The sequence below is a fragment of the Archocentrus centrarchus genome, chromosome 13 (genome assembly GCF_007364275.1).
Source record: "Archocentrus centrarchus isolate MPI-CPG fArcCen1 chromosome 13, fArcCen1, whole genome shotgun sequence".
Lineage (NCBI taxonomy): Eukaryota > Metazoa > Chordata > Actinopteri > Cichliformes > Cichlidae > Archocentrus > Archocentrus centrarchus.
In genome coordinates, this window is record NC_044358.1 from 30,914,049 (window position 1) to 30,936,627 (window position 22,579).

A 22,579-nucleotide genomic window follows, 5' to 3' on the forward strand; every position below is an offset into this window, starting at 1 on the left:
ACAACTGTGTGTCCCAGTGGCATCCCTGTATTGTCTTCCACCCGCCTCCGCAGCAGGAGGAGACGTATAAGCAGCGTGACGGCTGGCAACCCCTCTGTGTGTGCGTTTTCTGCATATGTGTCACGCTGCCACCCCCACAGCAACCCGGCCCACCGGGGCTGATAGCCTGGTGATGACTCATCACCACCCCACCCCCTCTTCAAATCCACTCCATCTCTCGGTGTCTCCTGTATTATCCCCTTACTTTCCTCCTCAATTTCTCCTCTTCTCTGTTTCCTCTTCCCTTTACCACCCTCTCTTCACCCTGTGGTCTACCTTTCATTTGCTCCTCATCCAGACTTCTTTTTTTCCCCCTTTCATCCTCCTCTGTGCGTCACTCTTTTCCTCATCCTCCTTCCCTTCTTCTACATCTCTGCTCTCCCTTTGCTGCGCTTGCCTCTGCTCTTTTCATTTTCTCCTTAATTTCAGCCATTTGTTCTTCTTCATTTATTCCCATCTTGTCCTGGTTTGCTTTTAATTCATTCATTTATTTCTCTTTAAAAAAAAGAAAGAAAATCTATACTTTTTACTTCCCTCTCATTCATCTTACTATCTTAATGGCCCTTCTTTTGCTACCTGTTTTCTCCTCTCCGTCTTCCTTCTTCCATCTCCTTCCCTCTGGCAAACCTTTGTGGTCCCTCTGCTGGATCTTTACTGTAGATGCTAATTAAAATGAGTAACAGTAACTTGTTGGTTCAGTCTGGCTTCTCAAGGCTAAAACATATTACCCTTTTGCTCATCCTCCCAATGAGTGATGGGGCCTCTCTTATGACTCTGCCAGAAGACTAAAACAGAAAGTGACACACACACGCACACACACACACACAGATGCCTAAATAACACTAATGTTAGAGGTTTGACAGAGCATAACGTGACCTTTTTAATTCGTGTAAACTCCCAGTGGGATAAATTCTACTCATGGAGTCAACTGGGGCATCAAAATTTATGGTGAAAATGTGACGCTTCCTTTTCTTTCTCTCTCGCTCTCTTTTTTAATCACCTCCCGAGTGGCTGAAAAGCAACCAAAGAGATCATCTTCAATAATTTAAGATTAGATTATCTTCCTTCTTTAAATATGATTTCCTCTTAATCATTTTATTTTTAAACTTGGTGCTATTTATGGGTTTTTTTTCAATATCTTGATGGTGAATGGTTGCCCTCTTCTGGTTTCTCTGAGTCTTTACAACTGGAAAAAAAAAATCTTCCAGTCTGACTTAATCACCTCCATAAATCTGTTCAAAAATATTTCTGGTCATGTGCACAATAATTTATTTACAACATTAGACCTGTAAACAACACCTTGTGGAGTCGTGGACTGGACAAAAAATAAGGTTAAACAGGTATTTTATTTATTTTTCAATATTATAATTGATACATTAACCTTTTTCCCCAAACAAAAACATACAAACAGTTGGGATGCTGTGTAATTAAAATTTAATTAGGTCTCCCTGTGAGGCTTTGAGATGGAAACACTCAACGAGCAAAAAGTAGGACCTGTGAGCAATAACACAAGTTAATAACGCTTTGATGATTTAATAATATACAGCTAATTGTAGCCGGGCTTTTTTTGTATCAAGTAAACGGTGTAATAATGGGAACATGCACGAAAACTAACGTTCTCAGTTATGGAGGTCCTCCATACTCAGCGGTCACATGACGGTCTGACGGATATTTTTGACGAGTCAAGGTATCCACATTACAGAAGCAAAACACCGAAAAGACAAAGCCGTTTCCTTCAAAATAAAGCAAAAAAAAAAAACAAAAAACGTCTGAATGGTCACAGATGCATTTATTTTGAAACGAAGGCACTTCCGTCACTTGCTCGTAACCCTGGATGCAGGCGCGTACCCGCTGCGGCTCTTCGTCCGCGAGAAAAAAAAAAAAAAGCCTTATTCGCTATTCGGCGACGCAGTTTCTTCTAATTCCTCCTCGAAGACAAACCCAACCCAGTGTGTTTCAGTGAGAAGGACACTGAAGACTGGAAAGGGTAAGTGGATAAAAGGGATTTAAAAACTTTTTTCCCACCCCCTCCAAGAGAAACTTTCCTGGAACCGCTGTTTAAGGGAGAAGTATTAACTCAGCGTTTTTATTACGGGGTGGTCCGCACTGAAAAACTGTTGTCCAGGTTATTTTACGCGCTGAATTTATTGCTCAGCTACACGTGAACTTACAAAACAGTTGTGTTTTTTAATCAATAGGCTCCAGCGACTGAGCCCACTTCTGCTTTTAGCATTTGACTGATTGATGAAGAGGAGGTTGATTGGATTACTGTGTACGCGTTTCTTCAGCTGTTTTCCCAGCCTGCTCTGTTTTTTCTTTGGTAAAGGCAACTGCCTACGACGTGACTGTTTATCCCCAGTGGAATTCATTATTTTCTAATCTGGTTGCATGGGCGGTTTTATTGTTAAATCAAGTTTAGAAATGGACTGTTTTCCGGCTGCATGATGGGAGCTTCTCAAGTAGAATTTCCCTGGACTGTCTAAAAGCAGGTGGAGCTGTGACAGGTGATCCAGGCTTTAGTTACAGGAGATCAGCCCCAAACCCTGCGAGATAATTGCGGAAGATTTCTCAAACAGCTTATTTCTGCTTTTTGTACACCAGGACCAGAACAAGAAACACCTCTTAGATCGTTTTTTAACTTCACGTACAAAAGTTCATAAGGTGTGATCAATAGTGAAACTGTAAACGTATTAAGATCCGTGGAAACGATGTCTGTGTTTTTCCTGTTTCTTTGAAATATTTTCCCTTCAGATACACATGTATTCTGTGTAATTTACAGTGGAAGGAGAATACAATTTGCCTGTGGCTTTAAAATAGACAGCACTTTGCACTACTGACTTGATCAGTAGACCCTTAAAATTGGTGAATACCATTTTCTTTTAAAACAAGCTCAGTGTATTTTTTTTTTTTTTTTTTTTGATGAGTTTCTTGAACCGTGAAAATGATGTTCCTCTTCGTTGTGGCTGACTAGATATGATGATGCAGCACAGCAGTTGCAAAACTCTGTAAAGTAAATGAAAGTCAGTCCTTTTTTATTGCTGCTGTATCAAAGAGTTTGAACAAGACATTTGGCCTTACCATGGAGAACAGATGCAGATTTATTGCTCTGAAGTGTCATAACCCTACTGACCCTATGTGTCCTGCAGTAAAGTGGAAATGGGTAATGGCTAAGTATGTAGCTGTCTGCCTTTGGCTTTTATGTGCATGCTAAGAGTCACATAATGTAAGATTAGAAGATGTTTATCAAGATGCAAATGCACATTATCTGTCTGCCACTAAAAGATGCAGTCTAGTGGATCATAGTCAAGTTTTAAGTTGACTGACTTTCTGCAAAAGAAAACAACTTCTGGCATTGACATCATGTTGCAGATGCAGTATTTGGCAATATCTGTCAGCATCTTTCTTTATCCCCCTTGTGTCTGTCACTTCTGTCTTTTTTTTTTTCTCCTCTCTCTTTCTCTCACGTGATTACAACCTACTTGCTTCTGAATCACCTTGAAATGAGATGAGAGGAGAGCAGAGCAGTCTCAGCAGATGGTCGAGAGGTCCGTATTTTTATTTTAAGTGTACGACAAACTGCTGCACAAAACAGTTCATGCAGCTTTCTGCACGGGACTGAAATGAGAAGTCGGCAGTCAAAAAGAAATCCATCGCATTTCAGTCAAATTTGGACATGAACTCAAAACAGTGCTGCGAGAATCAGGAGGGGATATTGCCCAAAGTTTCATGTTTTCATACAGCAGCAGAGAGTCTGGTTTAGCTGCATGAATAAAGCGTGCAGTAGGCAGGATGCTTCACATCCACTGACTTGCTGGCTTTCCTCACATGGGTACAAACGGTCATCACGCAGGCTTTGTATTAGAGAGCTGGTTAAAGATTAAGGATTCAAGTGGAATATGACTTAAATGAAGGTTATCCTAATGGCATCAGGAAAAATGAATCATATCAGTTTAACTTTGTTTCCACTTATTGTTCACCTGATCGTCTGAAATCTTTGTAAACCTTGTCAGTGAACCCTGGGTTGGGTGGTTGTGTCATTTTCCTCTGAAGTGCATCATTATGTTGTTCATCCAATGTTTACATGATGGCGGTTAGTGATTGCCTGATATGCAAAAGATACCCGGTTCAAGTCTTTTTAATATCTGAGTTTTACAAGCCACTGTGCAAGAAATAAAGAGAAGGCCACAACCAAGGCAAAAAAATTCTGCAGTCCATCAGGGCCTCCAAATGTGACAGCCATTTAAGGTTCAGTGGACTTGTGTCACATAGATCTGAGATTTTATCTAAGAGATGTTTCCAGATGTTTTTGGACAGGCCTAAAAACACATGGCTAAGTGTGTCTGGATCATATCCACACATTGCTCAGTTTTCACCTTTTCCTGGAAAGAGTTTGAGAAACCTGCTGTCAAACAGGTGGAGTCTGAGTTATGTTACATTGTAGCAGTCTGTGACACACATTGAGGATGTACACACAAATCCAGCAGGTCACTGCCATTTTGTTTCAGATATCATCCTGCAGTTGTCTGTACTGTCCACATTACTTCATACACATTTTTTTTTTTTTTTTTGTCAGAGGCTGGTGAAGTTGGACTAATTAATGGACTGCTAGGTTAAATACAATAGGTCAGCTGGGTTGGGTTGCCGTGGGAAACCTTCTGAAATGTTGCACCCCTGGGAGTTAGTGGTAAGTGTGCGTGTGTGCGTGCATGTGCGCACATAAGGTTGCTCTCTAGAGGACATTGTTAAGATGCATTGCTGTACTGGCAGCACTGAGTCACTATTCAGTCCTAATTGAAAGTGGGCTGAAAGCAGCAGTGTGTCTGGTGATGGGTATCTGAGTCATGTTTCTTGTATATGCTGTGTTCTTTTTTTGTGTGTTTTTTTTTTTTCAGCAGCCCCTATGAGGACAATATCACTCTAAAACACTGCAAAATGTACACATCTGGTATATCGAGCAGCAGCAGCAGAGCAAGCAGCTTTAATGTTTGCTATCTGACCTTAAAGATCAGGTGGTGTTACACTGACAGATGAATTTTCATGAAGTGGGCAGAAACATGACTCCACATTAATGTTAATTTGCTTGTGTTAGAAATGAACTGATACTGTTTTCTTTTTTTTTTTTTTGTTTTTTTTTAGTTTGATCTGGGTGTAGATAGTAGGGACAAAAATGTCATTTTTGTTCTACACAAACTTATCAAAAAAAAAATGTAATTTCTATTCTAAACAATGTAGTTTGCATTTTACGTAGGAAGAGAAAGAACCCGTGAGCAGTGGCGGATCTAGGATTTTTCTGAGTAAGGGGCCATCAAGGGGCCATCAAGGGGCCACAGTATTCATAGAGGGGCCAAGTATTTGTGGTAGATGTATGGACCAATAAAAATTAAAGCCATTAAAGTTATGGTAAATCTTATCACCATGAGGTGTAAGAATTCAGTGAACTTATGTGCCATTTCACTAAATAACAATATCAGACATTTCATACATTACAGCATTAACTGTTGTTGCTCTCCTTAAATGATTTCTGACCTGATGAAAAGGGACTGGAGGTGCCCTGCTCTTGACCAGCCTCTGGTCTATTGTGTTCTGCTGCTCTCTCCCTCCTCTCACCCTGCTCATCTTCAGCTGCAGACTCACTCTTTTGCTCAAAAACTGCTGAATTCCCACCTGAGACTGACCCTTTCTTTTCATATTCTTCTCTATCACTGCCAAACATTATAGTTAATGTTAACACACAAATGCAAATTACAAAGAAGTACATGAATTAGTGAAATGCTAACATTCATGTCCAAACACAAGTAGGGCATCAGTTAACATTACTCTTAACTAACTTTTCTTCTTAATTTAATGTTTGTCAGACTTACGCTGTGTGACAGCTGTGAGTAAAAAGGGGTTTATGACTTATTACCAACAAACTCCTCAAAATGTTGACTGGCATCGGTTGTCGGTTAAAAAACTTTCTCCGCGAGATCGTTCAAATCTTTTTTTTTTCTTCTGTAAGCTTTATTCACGCTGGACATTCCTATTTGGCTCATTAGCGCTAATGTTGTTTAGGCATGGAATTGCAGCCACCTATAATTTGATCCTCACTCTCGGACAAAGGACAGATGAGTGACAGGACAGGGGCACTTCAGGGGGCCAGTCAGATTTCAGATGGGGCCAATGCCCCTGTGGCTCCTGCCCGTGAGTCCCAAAGGACAGCAACCAGAGTCTCATGGATAATGTTGTAATTACTGTTGTATAGTTTGTGTCTTATTAGCTATTGTTTTTGCTTTTCGTGCAGAAAATATGTATTGGAGATGTGATTTTTAAGTCTTTCAACCACATCTTTGACATTTCTGTACTGACTGATGCACACAGACACTGTGGATAACAGGAATGATACTCTTCACTCTGATCTTTTTCCATACACAGTAACAATAGTAAATAATAGAATCAGTACTGAAGTTGCATTGCTTGTACGGCTTTCTATGGATACAGGGATATGATATTCAGATCTTATATTGATCTGAACGTGACTCAGAAAGCTAGATCAGGCATTGGTGACAACAGCTGATCTATGAGCTCATCTGTTTATTTCAGTCATGTGTTTGCTCAGCCAAATGTCAGCAGCATTGCACTGGCTATTAACAGGAGATCTAACCTTCCATCCATCCATCCATTCTCTTCTGCTTATCCGGTTCAGGGTCGGGGGGGGGAGAGCCTATCCCAGCTGCCATAGGGCGAGAGGCAGGGTACACCCTGTACAGGTCGCCAGCCTGTCGCAGGGCCAACACAGAGAGACAGACAACCATTCACACTCACATTTCACACCTATGGGCAATTCAGAGTGACCAATTAACTTAACCCCAGTAACAGCATGTCTTTGGACTGTGGGAGGAAACCGGAGTACCCGAAGGAAACCCACGCAGACATGGGGAGAACATGCTAAATCCACACAGGGGGGCACAGTGGTGCGGTGGTTAGCACTGCTGCCTCATGACATCTAGAAGGTCTGGGTTCGACTCCACCTTGGCCTGGGCCTCTCTCTGTGAGATCTAACCCTGCTTGGAAAAAATGAACAGTGAGGGGTCATCGATTTGGAAGTATTTCACAGGTACGCAAACCCAGCGGCTTTGTTTTAATGTTTTCACTACTGTAGTTTGTGGCTTTACTTTGGTCAACTGATCTGGCATGACTGAAGAGTTCAGATAACAGTGGTTTGTTTTTTGTTATTGACAGCTTCTTTCGCTCACTCGCACTCTCGTGAGGTCTAACAGCTATTATTGCACTCACGGTAACATAACATCCTGTGATCAACTTAATTAATAGAATTTCACTTCACCCATCTTTTGCCAGTTGCGCTGCACATGATGCGTGTTTATGTGTGTATAAGGAGCTGTTCTGACAGTGAGACCGAAAGCAGTGAAAGGAGAAACTGGTACAACTTTAGTAGCGACTCTAAGGTGAAATGAGACTAGTGAAAATAAATGAAGTAAACATACAGAAAGTACTTTTTAAGTTGAGCCTGATGTGGTGTCAGATCGGTGCTCAATATCTGCAGGCACCCTAAGATAAGGTATTGGCTCCATATCAAAACTAAGAAAAGTTGGATTGGTGCATTCCTGCATGATACAAGATAAGAGAGATAAAACTTTAATGATCCCACGATGGGGAAATTTGCGCGTTACAGCAGCTCAGTACAGAAAACTAAAAATAGAATAGAATAAAATAAAAGTTGCTATCTGTTGATGTTATTTAGTGAAGGGGCTAGCTGGTCAATGTAATCCCTGCAAGTACCTTTGAAATGAAGTGACAGTTAAGGTCTGTGCTGTTTGGGTGGGTAAGCTGTAATTCAGCCAGGATCCAGGATCGGCTTTCCTGCTCATCACATATTTGGGGTTGGTCTGTATCTTTGGTTTTAGAAGAATTGTTGGAAGGCTTTTATTACATGCAGACTTAGGAGGTATCAGCTTGAGTAACCCTGTCTGTCTCCCTGTTCCCTGTTTCTCCTTTGCTATCCCCCCCCAACACACACACACACACACACACACACACACACTCACTCACTCACTCACTCACTCACTCACTCTGAAATCTGAACCCATAGAAATTATGACCGAAACCAGTGCGACAATAAATGTCAGTGTGACAGTAAACCCTCACAATGCTCTGGACTGAAACATGACATAAATTAGCTAATAAGGTAGTTTTTTTTTTCCCAGGAATTCTTCACATTCCCAGTCTATTAGTAGTCTACATCATTATTAAAAAATATTTCCTTTTAACCCCTGAGAGAAATGGCATAAGAGAATTTGTGACTTGTGTAACACTAAGCCAAAGTGTTGTGGTATAAGAGTGATTTTGTAGATTGTTTACAGATTAGGGCTGTATTACAACCATCAGTGGCTATTTATTGATATTACTATTAATATTAATATTACTTCATAGTATGTCAAATATCAGATTATAATTCAGCATCGTTTGCACTATAAGACTGTTTAGCATTAATTACACCACATTATTCATAACAACCATCATGTATATGTGATCTTTTTTGATATTTAGTGGGATACAAGGAGAAAAACACACTATTTTTTGGGATTGCATTTGCATATGCTCACTTAAATAGTTTAACATTTACAGCATGACTGTTTTGCAGGGGTCAGTGTGTTGACATGAGGAAATTGATGGAATTGCTGATTACACCATTGTTTACTTAGTTCATAGTCCAAATTTTGGCCTACAGTTCTTTTGAATCATAGTGTATATCTGACCTTTAATACATAAATACTGGTCAATATAACTATTTAAGTGTTTGTAGTTTGTGTAAAAAGTCAGTATTAGCTGGCTATTTCATAATGTAAACAGGGTTTAAAACAGGGTTTCAAAGCTTGCTAGTAGGACTCAGGGGCATGCTGGATTATGTTCAGAAGTAATGATTATTTTCTTTTTTTTAGTTGGGGTGAATGCTGGGCGCACACACTTAAACACTCATCTGCCTGTCGTTTGATTAGGTTTTGGGAAAGTTGGTGCTTTTAGGTAATTGTAAATTAACATTTTGTATGAGCCCTTTAAGCAGACCCCCCTTTTTTTTTCTGACATTAATCGAGAGTGAGTCTGTACCGAAATCTAACAGTAAGGGGAAGTTTAATGTTAAGGTGGCAGGGTTGGATGAGGAAATGCTATTTTTCTACATTATGATAAAGCTAGGTGTTTGTGTATTTGTCAAATTGAGTCCATAGATTCCACTGACAGAGCAAATGTTTCTGTGGCAATTAGGTCAACATTGTTTGAATTGTGACTGTTTCCTCCTATCCTGGTCAGTACTGGGTCATCCTCTCTTGTCTCCATCACCTCATGGAGGTTTCACATGTACACATTTCAGCGTACAACTGTCTCACTTCTTATTCTTTTCTAATGGGGTGCGGTCATGTGTTACTGACCTGAGCTGTTGCTTTTTGGTTTGCTTGTGGTGCTTGTGTTTAAGTGTTAAGAGTTCATCTTCGCTGGCACAGTTGTCAGCCACTCAAATCCTGTTGTTTTAAAAGTTCCAGTGCTGACCCTAGCCGATCAAAACGAATTGTCAAAATATTCCAAGAGAGCGAGGTAGTCACTACTGCAGTTGTACATCAAATCACAAAGTTAAAACCATTCAGCTAGCTTGGCCCATACTAGTGGTTAATCAGAGCTTGAATACTTGATTACTTTCTGATTTATTGGTTGTTGTTGCTTTGATGATCACACCAGTAAACCTCAGGCATGTTAAACACTGAATACACGGGGATGCAACAGGGTGCATCGGGTATTTTAGTATACACTTCAGAAACACTTGGGGGGAAAAAAACAACATGTCCATGACTAGTTGACTAGACTTTTAAATGTTGCTACCATTGCTCGTCAGTGCTGGAAATACAAGTTGGTTAAACATATTCTTCTGATTTTATTAATGTGCAGTTACTGTTTCAGAGATGTTATGATGCCCCCGGCCTCTACCCAGGTCTGTAGCCTTGACTGGTGTGGCACCAAGCATCCAAAGCAAAGTATAACCATATTCTGCCAAACTCTGCAAACTAGTCTGCCACTGTGTGTGTCTGTAACATTAGACATGGCCGCACATTTCTTCAATATTTAAAACATGATTTGACTAACAAGGAATGTGATTAACAGTTTCATTAAGCTCCTTAAAACACTTCACCTATATTCTTTTTGGCCATTTTTTAACTTCGTCCATTTAAAATGTGTTCAGTGTTAAACGTTTGTGGTTGTTTAGATTAGTTGGCTAATCACATTTTTTTATTTTTTTGTTCTCTCATCTAAGTGACTAACAAACTAGTTGTCAGGCACATCCCTAGTCCAGGCTGGTGAGTGTAGTGGTGGGCACAGCAATGCACATGCTATACCTAGATTGTGTTGTTGTGCATTCACCAGTATGATCATGTAAGTGAGTCTTTGAATTAAAACAATTCTCATGGCTGTCTAAATGTGAGACATAAAAACTTAAGTTGTTTCCAGTAAAGCGTTAAGGTGGTAAAACTAGAATGGTTGTTGTGGCTGGTTAAAACCACTGCGACTCATAGTGTGAATACTGGCCGTATAATGGTAGTCTTTGTAGTTTTTTTTTTTTTTTTTCTTAAACTGTGTGGCATACTGTACACAGCTCTGTTCACGCTGTTTATGTGGTGTGTATACAAGTACAGCAGGAAGGAAGGATGGTCATCTGTTTCAAGGGTCACTAATATTGTTACTGAGAGCCCCTTAAATTCTGTTAATAAGTGATCAAGTTTACGAGACATTGCTGTTTCTTATAAATCACTTAATACTATTATATACTTAAAAATTCCAGATACAGACAATAGGGAAAGTTAAACTTGATGCCAGCCAGTACTATGCACACTGGAGGACCCTGGATACCTGTGTGTGTTGCATTAAAGGGGTATTTAACACCCCCCTCACACACAGACACCAACCTACACGCAATATCACTAGGTGAGCACTCGTTTTAGAGTGTATGAGCAGGCTCGAACAGTGCCGTGCATTTTCTTCCTTCTTGTCAGTGTGTGCGTGTACTCGCCTAGGCAACAAAATGCCCCATTGTGCAGGCAGCACAGAGACCCTGTTATTGGCAGCTCTCTGAGTGGGAGGGAGGGGGAGAGAGTGGAGATAGTGATGAATTGAATTCAGAATGCTGGTTGAAAACTGCATAAAAGAGATAAAATTAAAAGGAAAGGCACAGAGCATAGGAAAAAGGAAGTCAGCGGCTGATAAGCAACCTGAATTTGCAGCATTAACAAGGAACTAGGTGTTTTCACTTATATTTTGTGAGTTCACACAAGCTCATTGTCAGCTTTTTCAGCAGTTAAAAGAATACGTTAGCAATTTTTTGAGTGTTTTGGTTTGCTGTACTGCTGAGAGTCAGATGAAAAGTTCACACCCAGGTTTATCTTTCTGAAAAGAGTATAAAAATAGGTTCAGGTCATCTTCAGCCTAGTGAATCGCAAACAGGAACTATCTATAAAAAAAAAAAAAAGTGCTAGCAGTGACATCATAACAGTTCTACCTCTAGAATACCTATATAGATTCAACAGGGTGCTGGAAACATTTCTCAGAGATTTTGGTCCATGTTGACATGCTAGCATCACACGGTTACTGCAGATTTGGCAGCCATGCATCCATGATGTGACTCCCATTCCACCACATCCCAAAGGTGCTCTACTGGATTGAGATCTGGTGACTGTGGAGGCCGTTTGAGTACAGTTCATTGTCATGCTCAAGAAACCAGTTTGATATGATTTGAGTTTTGTGACATGAGATGTTATCCTGCTGGAAGCAGCCATCACTGTGGTCATAAAGGATGGACGTGGTCGCTAATACTCAGGTAGGCTGTGGCTTTTAAACAATGCTCAGTCAGTACTAAGAGGAAAGTTAACTTGACCATGTCTGAATGCCTAAATGCACTGATTTGCTGCTATGTAATTTTTATTATCTTATTAGCGTTAATAAGCATTTGAACAGCTGTACCTAATAACATGGCAGGTGAGTGTGGGTTCAATGGCAACCTATTTAAAAGTGCCTTCAAGACTCAGGTTTAGGACGGCTGACGGAATAATTCTTTTTATGCTGAGATGCACAAATTGAAATCCAGGTACTAGGTCAGCTGCCATCAGCTTTGAAAGTGCATCATTTGGAGGTGCATGGACACAGTACTCAAGATTTCATGTGCGAACAGTATTCTGGTTCACTTCTCACAAATACTGTTGATGTTTACATCTTGATTATTGCAATGAACCCACTATTCAGTGGCTACAGATGTTTAACAAGTTAAACAGGCGCAACTGTGAATTACTGAAGTGGTATGCTCAACCGCTGTATTCGTGTTTAACCCTTATTGTGGTTTCTTCCTGTAGACAACCACAGGCTCCCAAACACAGTCCAATTATGGCCTTCTCCAGAGCAAACTGCTGATAACTTGTCTGCTTTTAAGTGCTGACACTTGCTAACTTTTCGACACTTCATGGTCAGTTTTGTGAGTGACACCTCAGTGAAGTGGCTTAAGACCAATGAGACTGTAATTCACTATATAGACTGCTAGCGAGTTCCTCAATTCAAAAATAGGAAGCATTTTGATTGGAGAGAAGATTCACACTGTCTCTGCAATGTGGTTTCTGAGTTGTTAGTGGAAACTTTGGACAGGAAATGAAATGCATTTTCAACACAGTCACACTGGCAGAGGGCACATTGTGTTTTCTCATACTGGGCTGGTGAGTCTGTGTTCACTCAGGCTTAACTGCCCTTATGTCTAATCACCAAACTGAATCAGGTTTTAATAGTACTCATATATTCTCTTTTGTGTAATCTGTTGCTAGTCATGGAGCTAACGTGTCTGTGTTGTACAGATTTCACTCTTAGGATGTTTATCTTCTGTTCATGTTTCATATGTTAAAAAAACCCCCAAAAAAACCTGTGTCATGTAACCATCTAGAGATAGTATTACATTAGTCTTGATGCCAGTGAGTTATGGGACCACACCTGGGACCTCCTCCTTCTGATGGCTTTCACTAATTATTGACGGGTCAGACCAAATTAATATTCATGCTTGCCCTTCAGTTTAAACTTAGCTGCACACCTGCAAAGTTTTGTGACTGGATAATGCACGACTGTGAAAAAAAAAAAAAAAATCTGTCTACAGCTAAATACCCACCAATGTACCCACAACAGCCTTTGTGGTCCTGCTATAGCAGTGGTTCTCAAACGTTTTCCATCATGTCCACTTTTGCAGGCAGAAATCTTTTCATGCCCCACGGGGGTGGGGTGGGATTCCCCTTGGTTGCCTTAGTGATAAAGCAATACGGTATGAGAGCTCTATGTACACAAAACACGGTGATGGTGGAGGATTTTGCTAGTCGCTGTGCTAATGTACATGTGGTGAATTTCCTTGTTCTGCTGTGAAAATGTGAAAAACATTTGTTCCACATCACTTTTCTCCCAGGTCGTTTGCCTCACTGGTCATGACCCTGCCAGTGGGGTGCGCCCCACACTTTGAGAAACACTGCGATAGACAGACAAGTAATAAAAGTAGGTTAAGATGTCGATCCTTTTGTCTGCTGGAAAGTCTAGTTTAGTGCAGTCCTATAGTTGTTAATTTACTGATATCCACCTTTTAATGCTTAAATTCAGTTTCAGTGACAATTTTCTATCTTCATGACAAAAAAAATATTTCCTTAAATATTAAATAATTTGTGCAAGTTAAATGTTTTTAGTCTCAATAAACATATTTTGTTCTGATTATGTGGCCTTTGCAGAGCAAGGCAATGACTGGCATATTCATTGTTTTTAATTTAAAGTATAAACTGCATTTTAAAAAAAAAAAAAAAGACTTTTTTTGCACACTAGATTTTCAGTCAGGCAAAGAAGCATGTTTGCATTAAGCTGAAGAGAAAAGAAACTGAAAACACATCCACACGCATTCATTTTCTTTTATAGTGTAATGTGTGAGTGTGTGCGGAGAAAAGGCTGTGTTTGCGGCTCTTTCTGGGGAACCAGCAGCTTCCCTTGTGGTCAGAAGTAAGAGGCAGAAAGATAAAAGGAAGTTAATGCAGAAGGTATATGACTATTGATTTAGAAATTGTTCAAGGTTATGGAACAGTCAAGATTAACTTTTGCAGATGATTTTGGAGCTCATTGAAGTTATGTATCATTATAGTTCAGACCTGACCTGCTGATTATGATCGGGCAGTTTTGCATCATTTGAATGCTGGTAGCTGACACTTACTAATGTTTGTTAATCAATGCCAAACATTGTGATTAATCTGCATATAAACAGTTCTTGGACATTTTGAACTGTGGCACAGTGTACCCGAATGCACATTGTCCATATTGCTGTTTAACCTCATGAGGTGGAAGTCATGAAAGGCTATGAAAATATGTCATTTATTTGTTTGTTTGTTTTTTCTCAGATCATGATAATCAGGGGGCAGAAAAATCTTACAGAAACTTTCAAAACTAGTCACATTAAAATGTAAAATCAAATCAAAGTCTGTTTTGCTTTTCTCCAAAACGTAGGGTTGAGGCCTGGGTCATCACAGATGATGAAAAACGTAACCTATGGTGATAGTGTGCTAAGAATACTAATTAGAGGGGAATGACAGAGGTTTGCATTAAGCTGATCTTGACTGAGAGGTTTAGGGCGAATTTAGTGAGACTGTGAGAACGTGCTTTCTGTGCCAATACTCAGTGTGTCACTCACACTTCCTCCCAAAGTGGTCTGTTGCAGTAGTGCAACAAAACTGACAGTGTTGGCAGCTTAAAAAAATAACGTAATAGCCAAAGGAAAACAGACTTAAATAGCAGTTTCCTTTTTGTCTCCTACTGTGTGTTCAGCCTTTTTATAGACACACACACACACACATGTAAACAGATGAAAGTGACGCAAATCAAAATGACTAAACTTTTCTATAAACATGGTAATTTCTTGAATTACGGTTATGATCACACTATTCATTTTTCAAAGAACAAATCATAAAGAACATGATTTATAATGCAAAGTAACTTATTTCTATGAAATAAAACAAGGTTTCCAGGAAACAAGGAGAAAAGTCATTGCTTTGGAGACTATGATATTTGCTAGTTCCTTGATGGGATACAGTGACACATCTTCATGTTTTGTCTCTTCCGCAGGTTGTGTGACCATGATCTGACACATTGAGGTCTGCATTTTCTCCGTGGACTCTCACGTGCAGCACACGCAAACACGTCAGCCATGTCTCAGTCTGAATCTTGTGCAAATGTGGGGGAATGGCTGGGCATACTTCGCCTGGAGCAATATTCTGATGCATTTCAGAGCGCCGGATTGGCAACGTTAGAACAGTGTCGCAGCCTTACACCAGATAAGCTGGAGTGGATGGGCATCACTCTGCCAGGTCACCAGAGACGCATCTTGGCAAGTCTGAACAAAACACACGGAAATCGTGATGCACACACCCTTGGACAGTGCGAGCGATCGGAGAAAACGGGAAGTGCCGAAATCTTGGGGAGAGAAAGACCTGTGCCTGTCCCGCCAGGAGAAAAATCTCTACTTCAGGACAATGTGAAACAAGATGGAGAGACTTTGAGGCCTACACCGAGGAAGCGAGAGAAACCAGTACCCAGAGAAAGACAAGTGTCCAGAATGCAGGAGAACAGTGGAGAAGGAGAAAGGCCAGTCCCTGGAAAAAGACAGATGGTACCTAGAAACAGAGAGGAGAAAGAGAGGAATGGAGGGCTAGACGGAGAGAGGGAGAAGCCTGTGCCAAAAGAAAGGACTAAGTTTCACCTTACTACTGAAGTCGACTTGCACCGCAGCTCCCCTCCAGCTACGGACACCTCTTTACCCCCTGTTCCCCCTCGAAGCACTCCCAACTGCCCTCCACAGCGCTTCATCTTACCCTCCGTTCAAACCCCTGGCTCCCCTAAACTAGAAAGATGTGAGGTCAGAGCTTTACAGTGCCAATCTGTGTCCCCATGTTCCTCCCCTATACCCACACAAGCACCATCCTACCCTCCAAACCTCCCCTCTGCCCTGAATAGGCCTCAGACATTAGCCATTCAGCTGCCTGCCCAACACCTAAGAAGTGAAGAAGGAAGATCTTCACCTGTTTCTCCCATGCACTCCCCCATCAATGACAGAAATATTCCACCTCTTCCTCCAAAAGCAGGAACAGCATCTAAAGGCCCTCCACCAATCCGTCAGCGGTTTCCTGCTCAGTCTCCCAGAGCTCAGAGGTAAGGCTGTATTTGAATGCAGATGCCTCATTTTGCAGAGTTTAGTACTTAAAAAAATATGCATGTTAGATGATGTTTATTTAAAAAAAAAAAAAATCTCTTTCTAGCCTAAAAGTAAATGTGTAGGCTACACACACACACACACACACACACGCCCTCTCACCAGAAAATATCCGTACTTACCACTGTTAACTGTAAGTGTTTTGAAAAGTGATCAAAACCCCCTCTCAGATGTTATTAGTGGATTGTGGCACCATCTGTGGGCCAATTATGAAAAGTGCATCAACTTGTCAGCTTTATCATGATGACACACAAAATGTTACTGGGGACTTTTGAACACTTCCTGTAAGTAAAATTAGACACTTCCTGAAACTGGAGGGGTCGCGGCACACTTGACTTACTGAGTGGACATAAAGCTCAGTGGCCTTTTTGAATACGGAAATATGTTGACAAGACTATGTCTGAGCAGCCCCTCTGTGAAACTGTAGACTATTTTGAGGCTGCTCTTAACTTAACACTGAGCCCTGTTTGCTTTGTGTTTGCATTTCTTTTTTTTCAAAGCTTCTGTGGTAAGCCTTTCTTCACATATGAGTTTAAATCTTTTGTATAGGGAGTGTTGTTTTGGCAGGTTTATACATAGTCATTTTTACACATTGGTGTGTTTGCTAAAGTGTGAGTTTGCAATTAGCACACCCAGGCCACACATTTTCCCTTTAGCAGCAGAATTGTGAGCTGCACTCACTGATGATATTGTAGCAGTAATTTGCTATATCTCTCTTTGTGCAAGTCCTGTTAGTAGCACACAGGAATAACTGTTTTTATTTTGTTTGTTTTTTTTTTCTTGTTTTTAATGAAAAGAAACCTAAGCTTTGCCTCCAGCATTGGAGTAGATCTATTATAAGCAACACAGTCATTTTTAAAAAGGAAACTGACTTTACAAGGAGGGAGGGAGGAAGCCACGATTGAGAAGCACATTCAGTGGTTAAAAACTCTGTAACAGACACAGGGAGAAGGAGAGAGTGAGAATTAAAGGCAGAGAGAACGACTACACTGATCTATTACCAGGAACTACTGTCACTGTGTGTTTTTTGTAGCCTTGAACATTCAAACACACTCGCTGTTGTCATCTGTATTGCCTCCTCCCCCTCTTGGTTAACTAGTTTCCTCCTGCTTTGTGAAGAGTTTGTGTTGTATCATCATGGAAGAGGACTCGTTTTGAGCATTGTCAGGACAGGTAATATTTATATACCCTGTATCTTTACATGTCTTTTCTCTGTCTGTGCTTATTTTTAGCATTCACACTCTCTTCTCCCCCCCATCGTCACTCTGCTTGGTGTAAGTGTTTCAAAAAAAGGAAGCCTTCCTTTCTCTCTTTTTTTTGCTTTGTTCATGTTTTCTGCTGTTTTAATGCTGCGTTAGGCCAGTTTTAGTGATCAGTGAAAATTAAGTTGTTAGTGACACTTGTGTTGGATTTACTTCTTGAGTTTATTTTGCCTTTACAAGAATAAGGCAGGTCATAGTTTCATTGATACTGGGTGAGATCAGATAGCCTCTCTTGTTCTGAGATCATATGCTTTAGAAACTGATATTGATATTCTATTATCTGTATATGTGTCAAGAAAACAAGTCCAGTTTAAGTTGGTATTCTGCAGCGGCATTCCTGGCATGTTTAGCTGTCACGTAAGTCATGATAATTCTTAAGACAAAAACTGTGTTCTTCACTTTACTGTGAAAAGTCACTTAGTGACCTGTGTTCTTCAAACATGTGCTATGAATAATGGGCACAGGTCATGTATGAATAGATTAAGTTGCTGCTGCTGAACTGAGAGGTCGTGTTGTGCTTTGCATTGAAAACCACAGTAACTGTGCTGTAAACACATATGTTAGCTTAGCACACTTTGGACTTAAAGTGTACATGCTGTTGTCACAAGAATGATTCTGCAATGCCTAAATAAGTTAATAGGCACATAGTGTGGAGGGACAAAAGAGCAGTCATTGTGTCTTCAGCCTACTGTCATTTGTGAGCTAGCAGAGGAGTTTAAATATAGAATCCAAGCTAGCAAAAGCCCTCTCAGCACTCTTCCTCTGAGAAAAAGGAGGAACTGTGTGAATAAGGCAGTTTCCCGTCATTGTGAGGGGATATTTTATCAACTTGAAAAATATTTTTATATTTACACTTTAAAGCCTGATGTCAAGGACTGTATACATATAATTGAAAAAAATTCTGCTTTGAGCTTGCTGCTAAGTGCATGACATGTATAGTCATTTGTTCACATGGACTGCCACCAACATAAATGGTGCATGAATGTTTTTTTTTGTTGTTTTTTTTTTTAAAAACTCTACAGCGCAGCTAATTAGCTAATTCAGACATGATATTATTACCACCCTGAAGGATCATACCAAACAAGCATTCGATTTCTGTGTTCATTCAGCCCAAAGGCAATTTGACTTAATGGTATTTCGCAACATAACAGTGTTGAGTAGCGAACTGTCTGTGGCTTTAAATTGAGTGCATTTAACAGGCACCGGTGCTTAATTATTTGAACCTTTCTGACACATTCTAATTGGCTTTGGTGCTTTGACCAGTGTGGCCTGAAAAGAGCCAGTAAACAGTAAAATTAGGTAATGTTAGTGACACTTATTTATTTATTTTGCAGTATGGGTCATTTTACTCACGCAGCGCAGATAATATATTTGGGAGCTAATAAAGTGAAGATTTGTTTGATAAGCTTCGTTTCATCTTAGTGATCGTTTTTATGAGAAGGAATCCACACACACAAAAAAAAAAGAGGAACTTTCACAATACTGGATAGTCAAAAACCCAGGCGTACATGTTCACTCCTGACTTCCCATCAGCACGAAAGTGACGTAAATATGCTGTTGTGTTAATGGATTAATTTTGCAGTCTTTGGGTTTATGTGTCTTCATGACTAACACTAAGGCCTCATAACCGACGTGATTTTTAGTAATGTGTAAATCGGTCATTTAAAAGAAACAAGGATGAGTCAGTGACACATATAAAGTGATTTGCGACAGTATTTAATGAATCATTCTCTAATATCCTGTAACATCAAGTCTTAGCCTGCCTGTATCTTTGGCGCAATACATTTTCAGGTAATATCAGTTACCATATGCACGCAGTTGAAAGGGCTCAGTGAAGGAAGTTAAGTTCTGTTTGGTGATGTTCACCAGTGAGGGTGAGTTTGTGTTAGATCAAGATAGAGAGTGATGTGGCATCAGTGGTAATGGGGCAGTTGCATTAGACGGTCTTTGAAGTGAGGTTGCAGATACAAGAGGCCAGAACTACAGTAATTTCCTATGCATTGTGTCTGAGTTCACTCTGAGTTTGATGGAGTTTGGAATCTTTTGCACTGTTTTGAAAGGAGACAGCGTGCAGGTAGCTTTGGTTTTGTGCAATTAGAAAGAGATTCTGTGGTAGAACGATAGACAGTGTAAAAGATGGATCTAGCCACCATGACATCAACCATTTTTTTTTTTTTTTTAGACTACATTTTTTGGAGTCAGAAGTTACCTTGTGTGGATGAGAAGGAGGGAGGTCCAGTTGTGAAACGACTTGCGATGGACAGCCTGGAGTCATCGTACAGTTTCATGTCACAGACAATGCTCCATTTTGAAAGAAAGTATCACTAAGTTTTTCAAAACAGACTTAGTCTTTTATTCTGTATGACCCAAACGAGTGAGTGAGGCCAGGAACTCAGTAGGACAGTGTCTAAATAGGTCAAGCCAGAAAACTGTTTTCCCATAGACTTCTATAGGACTGGAGTGTTTTGGCAACCATAGCTATCACTATCTGTCAGATACACAGAAGGTTTTTAGTCACTGGTTTCATTTTTCCGAACTGAAAGCTGTGTCCAGTTTTTTTTTTTTTTTTGTTGTTTTTTTTTTCCATCTGTGTTTTGAGGCCACCCTCAAGTTGCTCCTAGAGGAAGTGGCATTTTTTATGCTTCCATGTTGGCTTCATTTTTCAGCTCTGGAGGTTGACCTCTTGTGCAGAAACTGAATTTTCCAAAAAGGATTGTACATCCTGTTGGGTTTAGGAGTGAGAAGTCTAAAGTATCAGTCCGTGAGATATTTAGCCTAACCCATAGCATGCACATAAGGGATTACATTTAATGTATGTGTGTACTAGTTAGGGACTTGTCACTTTTTCATACTCATTTAATGATAATTGCAAAAAAAAAAAAAAAAAAATCAAACGGTATTATAATGATATTTAAGTACTATCATTAGTCATACCTATACTCAAATAAGGTTTTAACAAGTACTAAAATTACTTGACCTGATTTAATTAAGTCTAGCAAGCAGTGGGGTGCATTCTGCAGTCTATTGTTGGAGAAATTAACAACATAAAATACACACAAAAAGCACACACTGTTTAGAACATAATGGTGGATGCCCTCACATGCACCACACCTCTACATATCTACCACTATTGGGGGCGAACCAGAAGACCCAATAGGAAAATGTCTGTGGTCTTGACGCAGGAAATTTCCTTTTTGTCAGTCGCTTAAAAATTCATGCTTGCCCTCAATGAATGTTATGACTCAGCTCACAGAAGCTAATAACACTTTAGTAGGATTACCAAAGCAATTCATGGCCAGAGTTGCTGGGAATGGAAAGAAGAGAAACTGGTTTTTCTCCTCCTGCTGTGACTGAATGGCAAAAAAGTCTTGCTTGTTAAGAGGACTGGGCGAGCTCTGTGATACACGGTGCCTTCTGAAAATGACAGTAACAGAAATGATCAGCATTGTTAAACAACAGAATTTCTGACCTTGGCATATGTTGTAGCACACATAAGATATATTAGTCTGTATATTTGTGTTTCCTGGAGATACACAGGAAAGCGATGTTTTCACTGAGGTGGCATCACTCAACTGAGACTGGTTCCGACTTGCTCTTTAAACCAGAAGTTAGGAGAAAAAAGAACTAGATTGTCAGGAAGAGAGCAAAGGAACACGCGTTTGTATTTCTGGGATTAGTCTTAGAACTACTGATTACTGGTACTTGGATTTCAGAGCAGCAGTCCTTACTTTGTGCTAGATGATGCTATCAGAGGGACACCTATTTTTAAATTTTCTTTTATGGAGTTCTGAGATTGAGGAAAATAAGCTCTGTGCAAGCAGCAAATGCTTTTTTTTTTTTTATATAGTTCATGCCTGGAGTCAGATCTCATAAGGAGACTTTAGTTTTTACTATAGAGTGAAAAAAGAGCTAGAGATGAGGGAGTGTCTAAAGGTGGACACCTGCCTTCCCAACAGAAGATGTATAGAATTAATTGCCTGTTTGGAATTTTTGCCCGATCTGAGATTTCCAGGGTGTCCGAGGACTCATCTCCTCCCTTCCAAGCTCCTGTTGACCTGCCCTGTTTCTTTCTGTCCTCCAGCCCATCTCCTACCAAGACAGGCACTGATGACACACAGAAAGACCAAACTCCACAGATCCCACCTCGCATTAGGCCACCCAAAACTCACGAAAACCTACAACAGTTAACTCAGCCTGACATACAGCCAGCTCTGCCTGCTAGAAGGATCCCCCAACCTCCCAGTGAATACAGTAAGTATTATAATCGGCTTATATTCCCTTTTTAACTTCTATTTTTGTGGATTTCATCCCGAAGTTACAATAATAACAATAGTGGCTGCAGTTTTAAAAATACAGTACTGTCCTAAAGTACTGAGCCCTCACTTATTTATAATTTATCTTAAAAAAAATTCAAACTTGGAACTTGGTCCATTGATTTATTAAAACATGTGCAAACATACTTGGAAATACAGTCTGATAGTGTTCCACTGTGTGTTTTTTCTATCCAGGTATGCTTTTACTCCATTGGCTGTGTGTTTTGAGATCATGGTCATGCTTACATGCTTACTGGCTATTGCCAATCAGATGCTTTCCAGATGGTATTGCATGCTGGATCAAAATTAGACCTTTCTGTGTTCATAATTCCATCAGTTCTGACAAGATCCTCAACACCACTGACTGAAATGCTTTACAGATGGCTGTAGACAACCTCCTACCTGTTAATAATGATCTGAAGCAAACATTTCAATTTTTTTTTTTTTTTTTTGGCCACAGCTGCATTATTTGCAGTGTAGACAGACAGGAAACGGGGGAAAGATACACACAGGCAAATCAGCAACAGTCCAGGACTCAAACCCGTGGCACCCACACTGCAAAGCGGCGGTTGTCTTATTAATGAGGAGGTGCAAATATTCAAAATTTTTAAAATGAACTGCTCATTGGTTATCCATTTAATAGGTTAACTGCATAACATATCTGCCAA

At 40.1% G+C, this 22,579-nt stretch overlaps 1 protein-coding gene across 2 annotated transcripts in view; it reads left to right on the top strand.

The window, feature by feature from the left end:
- Nucleotides 1–1,899: 1,899 nt before the first annotated feature.
- The window catches only part of arap1 (ArfGAP with RhoGAP domain, ankyrin repeat and PH domain 1), a 59,201-nt gene continuing 38,521 nt past the window's right edge, over nt 1,900–22,579 (top strand). Inside the window, exons 1-3 of one of the 2 annotated variants that reach the window (XM_030744147.1) lie at nt 1,900–2,026; nt 15,193–16,275; nt 21,680–21,849. In XM_030744147.1, the coding sequence (XP_030600007.1) occupies nt 15,275–16,275; nt 21,680–21,849 (1,171 nt within the window). In that variant the 5' untranslated portion in view covers nt 1,900–2,026; nt 15,193–15,274. Of the gene's footprint in view, nt 2,027–15,192; nt 16,276–17,422; nt 17,510–21,679; nt 21,850–22,579 lie in introns of those variants that run through there. The other variant, XM_030744148.1, reaches the window with a different exon arrangement.